Here is a 12064-nt window from a genome sequence, read left to right as displayed (position 1 = left end):
GTTTATTCTTCATTAAATTGCCAAGATGCAATTTTTCTGTTGACTAGTTTGTATGGAAGCATTGTGTTCTCTCTCTTTCTCTCTCTCCCTCCCCTTCTCCCCCCCCATTGCTTTTCTCTCACAGTAAAACTTACTACTATAACTCTATTAAGATGTCCTGTATTTAAAAAATAGTAAGTATTATATTTTTGATTTAAAGGGCAGTGTTTCCTAAAAACAAAGGGAACCAGAATTTGATTGACTAATGTACAGAGTACCATGAAACAGATCCCAGACTGCTTCAAGATGAATGGTAATTGTGCAGTTTTCTGGATAACACTGGAAGTGATAAAGTAGATCGAGATCTGCCAGCGCAGCCTCCCTGAGGTCTCAGAGAAGCTGGCACCTAACATCTTGTGTTCTGTGCGCAGGTAGTGCTCCCGTTGCTTCGGCTTCAAAGCAAAACATGGGCCCCAGCCTTGCTTAGGAAGTGGGTATGAAAGCCATTCTTAATATAAAAATGACAAGTTCATGCATTATGCAGTGGAAGCCGAATTTCTTGACTATAATATACTTTTCAAAATAATCATGAAGGAGCATATGTGATAACGCATAGGAATGCGGGTACATCTGGAAAGCTTTTAAGGCATCTTGGAAGCACAACGCGAAATCACCGAAATTGTAAACACCTTCCATCTGGCCAGCTGCAGCCGTGACGCTGACCAGCGCAGAGCCGACAGATCCCTCGGACCTTACGCGATAGCCAGACAGCCGGGGCGAAATCAGCGTAAAGGCTTGGGCGCTTGGCAGCGTGGCCTCTTTCATCAGTACCGTATGGAAAGTGCCGAGCGAAAAGACAAGCGAGGGCAGCCTCCCCCCGCTTGAAAGGCGGAGGTGTGTTACATGTCACGCGAGATGAAAGCAGCGTTATAAACTGAACTGCCATCCTCCTGCTTGCATTGTCGCGCAGCTGCAGAGAGCGGTGTGTGCAGTGCCTCATTCTGGAATCCACGCAGCAGCAAACCAGTTCTGTCACGAAATATTGAAGGATCATACGCTGAGACCCTCTGAGTCGCTTTGCCCACAGCAGCGCCTCAAACGGCAAATACCATTGCTCACCCTTCTCGCGAGGCGCAGGAGATGCACCTTCTCCAGGTCTCTGTCCTCACAGCGGCCCGCTAACTTAAAGCTCCATGAGGGCAGGCCCATGCCTGTCTCAGTCGTTGCTGCAGCCTCGGTGCATGTGCATATTTCGACACTCACGGAGTATTTTTGAATGAATGAATCTGTGCCAAGTCTGTTTCCCCCCAATTCTAAAATACGGATGTTTACAGAGCCTTACTTTTTGAACTGCGATCTTCACTGAGTGGTGCCTTAAAATAAGTGAGCCGGGCAGGAGTCTCTAATGCTCTGGGCATGTTTTGAAGGCATCACCCGTTTTCCAGAGTCAACACACACCCGAGGCTGGTTGATGACAGTGTCGAGGAGATTGCATCATTGGTGCCAAGGGCAAGGAAAGGACGTACTTGAAAGGACTTAATAAAAGGGGAATGCCAACCTAAAAATGTAGGTTTGCAGGAGCTGGAAAGTCTAATCAACGTGTATTTAGTAAGCGCCGACGATACCCAAAAGCAGTTTCCTTTTTTTAAAGAGTTACATTTCAGGTTGTCCCTGTGCAATTGAAATATTATTGAGCTATCTCATTGCAATGCAGATCATATGAAATATTCTTTAGCATTATTTCAAGACATACGTAAGAGAGGCTGATGATCATTTTGGTGAGAAACACATTTCTTCTACTCCCCGAGGGACATTAATAGGGATTTTACTTAGAACTGATTGGAATATGGTATTGTGATCCGCTCTATAAAAATGTAACAGGCAATTTCAAAGGTTACAAATGTCTTATTATGCTTATCATGTGTTTCTTCAGTATATATTTGGCTTTAATATTTAAGATATAGCACACTATTATGAATTATATATTCCATATTTATTTGTTCCTGGTGCTAATACTTATTTATGAAAATCCACTAGTGAGTAAATATTCTGCTGTTATTTTTTTAGGTAGTTCTTCTGTGTCAATTTAGTTGGTATGTCTCAACAAACAATTAAATATTTACTATCTTGTGAACTCTGAAATTGAATAGATTATTGAAGTTAACATTAAACCTTTTTTTGTCTTAGATAAAAATTGAGCCATGAAGACATTTACTTAAGACTAATGGTTTCTTAAAGTCATATAACTTAATTTTTACTGAAAGCTGCCAAGTCTTTGTTTAAATTTCTTCTTCAGAAATCCTTAAAATATTTGAATTTTCCTGGTGCTGAATCCAGTGTATTTTATTTATTAAAAACTATTCAGAGAGACCTAAGACTTTTCTTTGGAAGACTCATTACCCCTCTGGTATCCTACCTCTATCTTAAAAAAGAATTCAAAGTAATAAAAGAAAGAAATCAGTACTGTGTTTTGATGTTCAGTAGCCTTTTCATTTCTTTAGAAAGGATTCAAGTTTTATATACCTGACACTAGCTAAGGAGACGTGGGGCACGTGGAACATATCACTGCAAAGGAAAGAACTGACAGTCTTTACTGCCAATGGTGAAAATCAAGTTTTCAAGCAAAAACTCAAATTTTGGAGAACATATCTGCCAACATGAGCCTGACAGTTCCTAGCACTTGCTTTTCTGATGAGATTTGCAGTGATAACCAATGTGATTGTATAAAGAAATGTGTCAATATTTGGAAGATCATTAGACCAGCATTTTCTAGAAGACCAACGTGTGATGTTATAAAATCATGCGCCGTGTAAAAGATTCATTTAGTGTGTGTGAAGACCAGTGGATTTTCATATGACAGCACAGAAAGTTCATTGATATGGTTTCAAATTTCACATTGTAATTAATCTCGAAAACTACCACTTGTCAAATGCTGGTGTAGTATCAAAGAAAGATACCCTTAACTCCCTTTTCCAGCTACATATCTGTTTGACCCACACTTCCCCCTATTTGTCAATGAAAATAACATACTATAGCAGGCTGAATGCAGAAGCAGATACGAAACTCTGGCTTCTACTCAGCCAAACATTAAAGAGATTTTCAAAAATGGAGAGCAGTTCCACTCTCCCCAGTAATTTTGTTTTAGAATATATAATTTCCTTCATAAAAATGTTTGTTATATGTAATGAGTTTATTTTTTAAAATAATAAAAGAATTTTTTTTTAATATAGTAAACAATATAGATGTCATCTACATCAACAAAAATTTGGGGGGGTTCTCAGTAACTTATTAAGAGGCCTGAGATAAGTTTGGGCGCTGCTGACTCGGAGGAACGAGTCCACATCTGAAGAAATATGTTGGGGTGAGGTGATGGGAGAGCTTGCATTTTATGCTGAGAGACTTGTACTTTACAGTAAAGGGCCAGGAGTCAGAGTTGCTGAGCACAAAAGTGGTAGAAGAGTAATCGGGAGGTGACAGGTGCTTTGGGGAGCACGCAGAGTGCCTTCGCAGAGGGCCCATTCGTTAGTCGGGTTTAGGGTGCACTAAGTAAGAGATGGGTGAGGGCGGGATTGGCCCAGTGCCGATGGGCTCAGTAAGGGAGCAGTCAGATGCCAGGTTTGGGCTTAGGGACCCGGGGTCAGGAGAAGCTGATCCGTAGGGAAAGTTGAACTGCTTCCAAGTTTTTGTAGCGCCGGGGTCAAGCATTTGCGATTGAATCACCAGGTAGCAATTTCCAGTAAAGAACTGAAACTTGAGGCCAGGTATCCTTCCAGCTCTTGTGGTATCACAGGGCACCTCTGTTGCTTAAAAGGATGAAGAGTCCTTTATGAGGCAAGAAAATGATGATCTGGCTGCTAAAATTGTATATTTTGGTAGCTGGGTGATAGCTTGTATCAAAATCTGATAAATTTATTGACTACTGTGCGCTTGGCACTGTACCATGTGCATGTATGGATATTGTGTGTGTGTGAGAGAGACTGTGCATGTGATTTTTAAGCTCTATTAACCCAGGTTCTTTCATTTCCTTGACTTATTTACAGCATTGTACAGAAAATTATTTTCCCATATAGATCAATAAAGTGTTGTTTAAGCAAGTTATGATGAAGATTTAACAATGATAATAGGCTCTTTTCCCTTTCTTTCTGAAAGAGTGGCACAGTCAGTGGTACATGGCTAAGAAACGCCCATTTCATACCCCTCTTAGGATACGTGTGTGTCCTAGACATTCCTCGACACTGTGGATGATTTACCAGGGCTTTTAAAAACAGCTGAACACATGCTCTTGACAGCCATCTGATAAAACGAAAAACCGAACAAAATGTGTACTCAGACGAACGATTCTCTGAAGAAATAATGGTGTAAATGAATTATCAAAGTGTGAAATCATTAAAAACAAAACATGTTTGGGTTTTTATTGAATCTTAATTGCAGGCTTATGTATTTTCTTTTGTAAGCGAAATTAAAAGAAAATTGCCTGACGAACATTTCGGAGGCCAGTGTTGTCGGACATAGATGGTACCGTAATTTATTTTTCACATAGAAGCTGCTGTTCATCCCCCCCCCCCCGCATTAACATGCACGCTTTTCTCATGCAGGCGAATATATAAAAAACTGGAGGCCAAGATACTTCCTTTTGAAGACAGATGGCTCATTCATAGGATATAAAGAGAAACCTCAAGACGTGGACTTACCTTATCCCCTCAACAACTTTTCAGTGGCAAGTAAGTTCATTGTAATGGTTGACGGGCCTTGGATTTATCTGTCTGCATGACCCGATGTGTCAGGGATCTTAGTATAGGTGAGAGGCCTGTGAAAAGCTTAGGTCTGTATTTAATATCAGAGTAGTTTTCAGCTCTGATAGAATTTCAGTTCCTTAGCGTAGGGATGGTCAAGAATATGTGAATGAATCGTTTAAGGTTTTTTATAGTGAGCACTTGAACGTGATCATTACAATTCCCCAGATACGGACTGCAGGTTTTCCTTTAGAAAACGTAAGCAAAGCCCTTTGGGCTTGGTTGCTGGGTGAACGTGGTTGAAGGACGTCCCGGTACCTAGAGCATTTCCACTCAGCTTCCTGCCATGGTCTTAGGTGATTTACAATGAGAAACGTGATTTCCATCAAAAATCATTTTCTCGGGAGATTTTATGTTTGTAGTTGAATTTTTCTTCCTTACAAACATCTAATAAAAATGTTTGCAGTGTAAACCTATTTAGAGGTTATATATTTGCCTGAACGTAGCCCAGAGTAAACTGAACATGATGGTGACAATGACAGCAGTTATTGCTATGTTATGACCAGGCACTTCAGACTGTTCAAATCGCCGATAATCTCTGAGAGGGTTTTTCTGTGTTGATTCCGAGGTAAAGCGTTTTAAAGTTGTGTTCAATTCAAATAAACCTGCTTAACAGCTGAAGTCTGTGCCACTGACGTAAAACCTTTAACTGGACACCATCTTCATTTTGGTCGTGGTTGTATGTTGTTATCCACCACATTTGGAAAAGAGATGAGGGAAGATTCAAGCAGAAAAATAAACAATAATAATAATAATAATAATACAGTAAAATAGTAGCGATAACAGAAGTCCTTAAATGTTATAAAAGTCATTTTCCCATTGTATAGAGCCCCAGCCTTTTTTATGGATACTCTCTTTTAATTTTTTTAAAGAATAGATAAAATAAACCAAAGGATTTGTGAAGTTGTTTGAATGATATACTAACTTAAAAAACACCCCCCCTCTCTATATAAGTGAATTCTTAGGTAGGTTTTTCATTTAAAAAAAAAAGTGAGGACACTTACATGTATGGATCAGTTAAGGAAATTATTTTCCCCCACCCAAATGCTCGTTAGATATTTATAGCTTTCTTTCAGTAGAAAATCATTTTTAAAATCCTATTGTCAGTTGAAATAATATCTTGTACTTTGCATTGACTTAACGCATTTTCATTCTGAAGACCTTCTGGACAAGCATTTGCTTTAAAGTTACAAGAATTGGCCTGTAAAACACTAGCTGCAGAGATTACCATCTACTACCTACAGCCAGCGTGGTTTCTTGGTTTCTCTACTTTACCAGCACATCCTATTGGCTTGTCTGAAATAATTTACAGAAGTATAGAACTCCTGTATCCGCTGATCAAAATGCAGCATTTTTTGACCTTATGAAATTTCACACCCCACCAAGTTTTAAAGACATACTGTATGTCACAATCTGCCAACATCTGCTCCGACACTTCCCCTGGCAGAGGCTGAAGTGAACGCTGCACCCGTGGGGAGAGATCCTGCTCAGTGGCTGACAGTCAGCTCCTCCACGAGAGAAATATTAGCCGACATCTGTACACTCCACTTGTACGATCGAGTAGTTGTCGGTGGTTGACTCTAACTAACCAGTAAAGCTGAGGACCAGCTCCCTGGTTTTCAGAAGTACATTAGCATGGATCTTACGCTAGATCTACTCTTTTAAGTTGCTCTTTAAAGCGTGATTTATTGCAATCCTAAATTTTATAAGTGATAATTACCTGAGGAAATAGTGTAGTAAACCGGGCACTGGTTGAAGTTCAGATTTAAATTTCGCTATAAGCCATGACTGTGACCTTGGTCAGGTCATCCTCTGAAACTCTGGTCTTTAGCTCCTTCATCGGGACAGTGGAAACGCTTCGGTTCGTAGAATTTGTAAGGCCCTCCCTGTCTCTAGCTTTGTGGGATTCCGTGGGGGGAAATCGAGCGGGCCCCTGAGGATCAAATGGGAGTTAAACAAATTAAAATAGAGAAGGCTATTCCAGGCCGAGGGGGACAAAATAATTTTATGAGACATTAAAAGAAAACAGGTGGAACAAGAGGTGGTTACTTCACCAACAGTTTCTCTACTTCTCAGTCCCTGTTAGTATATGAAAAAGAGACTAGTTTACAAGGTATAATTCTAAGGTAAATTGGGAAATGTTCCACATACATATATTCCATCGATAACTGCGGTATGAGTCTCCTATTTTTCCTGATAATTTAAAAATGTTGCTTAAATTTAATTTATGTGGGCTTTAATGGAATTTTGTGAAAATAGGCTCTTTATCCATGTGAAAACATAAAGTGAGGACTGGAAGGGACTCAGAATTGATCTTTTCAATCTTCATTAAATTTCAGATTCCTCCCTTTCGGATTTAAAATTTCCAAAAAGATAGTCTGCACCCATTGTTTCTACTTCTCAACGCCCTGCAGCCTTGCCTCAGCTTTCCCTCCTGTGCACCTGATTGAAACCAGTTTTGTTTAGTAAGTTCTTCAGCGACTGCTTAATTTCTAAGATTAGCAAGCATCACCCGGCTCTTCTTTCCCTGGATTTACTCTGGGCTGCGTTTCGGACCCCTGACCCTCCTTCCTTCCCGGTGTGATCTCTCATCTCTTCTGGATGTCTCTGTCTCTGTCTCCTGGTTTTCTGCCTTTGCCTGCTGCATGCACGTTGGTGTCTGTTGGGATCCAGCCAGGGACTGACTTCTCACTTGGTGCCTCTCCCTGGATGGTCACATTCACTTTTAGGGGTTCAGTTACTGCCTGTATGGGACTTACTCCCACACTTCCAGATCTTCAGGGCGAGCCTGTGTCCTGAGCAGTAGGTTACCGCATTCACCCGGCTTCTGGACACCTCTACCCAGATATTTTTTGGACTCAACATGTCCCAAGTGGAACTAAAGACAGTTTGGTCGGTTTCCCCCTCTGTGTTCAGTATCTCTTTCCTGTCTTGAGCAGAAACCTGGATCCATTCCATGCCTTCCCCCCCCCCCACATCTCCACCCCACTTCTAATTTATTTTTAGTCCTGCTGATTTTACTTCCTATTTCTTGAACTTAATGTCTTTTCCTGGAATCACCCTAAAACAAGCCCTCATCATCTCTGCTATAGCTTCTTAACGACAGGCTCCGCTTCTAGTTTCTACCACTTGTAACACTTCCTTCTCATGATTGTCAAAGTGAACTTTCTAAAATTAAGTCTTAAGTAAGCCATTCCCGAGAAAACCTGCCCTGGATCTTCATTGCTTGGGATAAAGTCCAGCTTCCTTAATGTGTCGTACAGGGATCTCCAGCCTGGCCTCTGCTTTCAGCTCTTGCTTGGCCTCTTCTGTAAGTTACACTGGGCAGTACTGAGCTGCTTGCCATTCCCAACGTGGCAAACCCTGCTGCTCTTCTCCTCTGAGCCTTTGTTTATGCTGTTCCAGCCCCTGAGCGGAGTGTCCTTCTGTTCTCTATTTGCCTAGATCATTTTTCCCCCATTCTTTTTAAAAAAGTTATCTTTATTGTTGAAAGTATTACAGATGTGCCCCTTTCCCCCCCACTGAACCCCTCCACCCAGCATCCGCTCCCCCCCCAGGCCCTCTCCACACTATTTCCTGTGTCCATAGGTTATGCATATATGCATATAAGTTCTTCGATTAATTCAGATTTAAACTCCCAGCCTAATTCCTTGCTAAGTTACTCCCCGCTGCCCTCCACAAAGCTGTTACCTTTATGGTCATCGCCACTTTTTTTGGCTCTCTTGTTCATGTGTATGTCTCATCTGCTAATCGGTGAGTTATCTGAGGGGAAAGAGCCCAGTGTTATTTGCCATATATCTCCTAGTAGCCGCATGTTAGGGCTTCATAACTATTTTTAAATGAATATCTGAAAACATCTAGTCCATGTTTTTCACTTTTTAGATGAGAAAAATGAAGCCTTTAGAAATTTCACTCATCTTTTTAAGGCTGTTTTACTAGATAGTACTAGTTAAGTATCAGATTTCTCTACTGTTATTTAAAAGTGTTACCCCCTCCCCACCCGCACTCTGTGACATTTTACCTAGATTAAGAGCCTCGAGATTTGATTTTGGGTGGGAGCTCCAGCGCTTGGATTGCTGATCCTTTGTCATGCAGAATTCTCCAAGCCCTATAAAGGGTGGGTAACATTTGACCTTCGCCCTTCGGGTGGATCAAATGTGAACTGAATGTAAAGGTGCCTTCTAACTATAGTGCTGTAGAAATGTAAGTAAAAATAAGTTTTTAAAGCAGGGTAGGTATGCAGCTGTAGGTGAGCTGCTCAGATTTCGGTTGCAGCCTGCGTCTTCCCTAGAACCTTCCATGCTCTCACCCCCTTTCCTGATTTCCTCGGAAGCTAATCTCTTTAGTTGCTGCCTTTATCTTCTTAGCTCCATTCATCAAAATATAAATTATGGGGTTTATGTAGAATCCAGGGCCGTGGCAAACTCCTTGAGCACAGTCACTGTGTATGTTCATTTTTAGAATTTCCTTTCACATTTATTACAAGACCTGGTCGCCTGGAAGATCATTGGACTTGGAGTCGAAGACCTGAGTTTGAGTCTTGGTTCTGCTACTTTACTTGCTGTGTGATCTTGGGCAAATCACGTAACTTCTCTGATCTTCATTTTTCTCATCTTGAAACGTGAGGTTAATAATACCTACTATTTCTCGGGATCCCGGTGAGCGTTAAATGAGATGATATAAGTGAAAACACTTTGTGTGTTAAATGCTTTGCAAGTAAAAGCACGAGTGTAAGATAGAAGATGCTCCGTCATACTTGCTAGACTCGTGAACCGTGCGTGGTTGCCTCTGGCCACGGGCAGGGCAGCACCAGCGCGGTGGCCTCGGGACCTGGGTGCAGCCCGGACGCTGCAATGGGAGACAAAGCTGCTCGGGTGGATGACGGTCCGCGTGACCACTGTTACCCCCTTTTAATAAAAGTAATAACACCCTCAGATATCTCCCTGGCTGTTCTCCGAGGATCCCTTGGTTACCGTCCATTGGGGGGAAATGAAAATCAGTTTGGCTCTTCGGTCAGGTGATTGCCCTTCTGGAAGATGAGGGTGCTGTGGGACTGCTCTCGGGAAGGCAGGCAGTGCTCGGCGCAGCAGCTCACGAGAAGCGATGCGAGGACCTAAAGGAGGTCCCCGCAGCACCAGCCTCCCCCCCATTCCTCTCTTCGTCCCCTTCCTCCCCCGTCTCCCCCCTCCCCTCCCACTTCCCTCCCTGCCACCCACTCAGCTTCGGAGGTCAGCAGTCAACCGTCACTTATCCAAAGACTCTCAAGCACAGGAGCACCTACAGGGAACGGTTTTCACTCCGTTCTCCTGAAGCGCTTTCTCCTCCGACTTGCGCCTCCTTCCCCAGCCCTTCCGCACACGGCCTCGCACACGGCCTCGCACACGGCCTCGCACACTTGCTCTGCCCTGAAGTTGCCTCCTCCGTGTGCCTGTGATGAAAGCGAACCCAGTTTGGAATCATAGAGGAGTTTCCACAAACAAATTTAAACACGTCTGTAGGACATCTGAGTCCTAATGGACATTTGGAGAGTTGTTATTATTGAGGGTTTATTGTGTTCTCAGCCTTGTACCAGGTTCTGAGGGAAAAAAGAAGGAAATAAGGGAGGAAACCAGTGTTTCTTTGGGCATTGCCGTGTGCCAGGCCCTTTCCCGTGTGTTACCTCATTTAATCCCCACGACAACACCCCGAGGGAAAGTATGATGGTCTCTGTTCTAAAGAGACTGACGGGCTATGTGACCTGCCTTAGGTCACTTACCTGGCAAACGGCAGGGCCAGAGTTTTCAGCAGGTGCTGACCTGGAAGCCTGTGTTCATGTCACGAACCCGCAGCTGTCTGACCTAGCCCCAGGGCTGGAAGACTTTTTAACCTAGTGGCCAAAAGTCTGCCACAAACCCTTGGAGCTGGTGTTCTGAGATGTTTCGTGGTTCAGCCCTGAAGTAAGTTATACTCACATTCTAGCACAGGGACAGCATGGAGGCCGTAGCCAGGTGACTGTCTGATCGAGTGTATTGGGCAGCGTTGGGTCAGCCACATAACCCCCCTGGGACTCGAGTTTTGTCGTTTGTGGAGTGAGGGAGTCAGCATGAGGGAGCCCTGAAGTTCTTTCTCCTAAAACTCAATGATTTGCCTATGACCAGCGGACAATTTCTTGACGCACTGAGTCTCTGGAGAATTAATAACAATGGTAATTCCCACCTGTGGAGCACCTGCGTGCTCTGCATTTTACACATTCACAAAGTTAATCCTGCTGCTGTTTCTGCAGGAGTCACAATGTCTGTACCATAGCTGGGGGAGCAGGCGCACGGAGCTTGCCAGGGGTCACGCTCCCAGTAGGCGATGGAACCAGAAGCTGACCCACAGCTCTCAGGGTCAGGGCCAGTGCTGTCCCACTAAAGCTGCTCTGGCTGCCCGAGGGGGTAGAGTAGGAGTTTTCTAGGGGGGCCGTCTCAGAGCTGTGGGCCTCCATGCTGCTGGACGAGTCAGCGTCGGCATCCTGGACCCAGTCTTGCCATTCGCACCTGGTGTGTGAATGTGTTTCAGAGCTTCTGGATGCATCCGAAGCTTAATGCAGAGGATGCACTAATGGGTGAAGATTTCAGCCTTTTTCTTCCAATTAGATCTCCCAAGTCATAGGAATAACCCTAATTTTAATTTTTATTTTTTTAAAAATATATCTTTATTGATTTCAGAGTGAGGAAGGGAGAGGGAGAGAGATAGAAACATCAATGATGAGAGTCATTGATCAACTGCAGCCCGCAACCCGGGCATGTGCCCTGACTGGGAATCGAACCCTGATCGCCTGGATCCTAGGTCGATGCTTAACCGCTGAGCCACGCCCAGCCGGGCAGAATAACCCTAATTTTTAAAGGTAGAATCATCTGGATATTTAGTATGAATTCTGTCTTCAGTGCATTTTTAAGAACTTGCACTTGAGGGACACATGTTTTGTTGATCTCTCTGCAGTTAGACACCAAACCATTGCCTTTCTGTCCCGCCCCCCCCCCCCCCCGCATTTCTTTATGTTCGTTTAAAAGCATTTGTTGTATTTTGAGCAGAGTTAAATGAGGCGCAAGGCCACAGTTGGGGGACGGACCTTTAAGCCTTGGACTTTAGGGGAGATACAGAGGCGTCCTTTGGGGTTGGAAATAATACATAATTGAGCAGATGCGAATGAAAACATGGCATGTAGAAGGGAAGAGGGGCCCAGGCGCCTGTTTGGAAGTTTTGTGGAGGAGAGTACATTGCCCTTGATTACAATAATGTTTCTGCACTATAATAAGGTCTTTCACTGC

The 12064-nt window shown here is 43.3% G+C and overlaps 1 protein-coding gene across 1 annotated transcript in view; it reads left to right on the top strand.

Annotated features, from left to right (window-relative positions):
* Positions 1–12064, top strand: part of AKT3 (AKT serine/threonine kinase 3) — a 139684-nt gene that overhangs the window by 75806 nt on the left and 51814 nt on the right. Inside the window, exon 3 of the mRNA XM_016201398.2 lies at positions 4575–4700. Coding sequence (XP_016056884.1) covers positions 4575–4700 — 126 coding nt within the window. The remainder of the gene's footprint in view (positions 1–4574; positions 4701–12064) is intronic.

Source organism: Miniopterus natalensis, chromosome 21, assembly GCF_054644295.1.
Source record: "Miniopterus natalensis isolate mMinNat1 chromosome 21, mMinNat1.hap1, whole genome shotgun sequence".
Taxonomy (NCBI): Eukaryota; Metazoa; Chordata; class Mammalia; order Chiroptera; family Miniopteridae; genus Miniopterus; species Miniopterus natalensis.
This window is presented reverse-complemented; position numbering and strand designations above follow the sequence as displayed.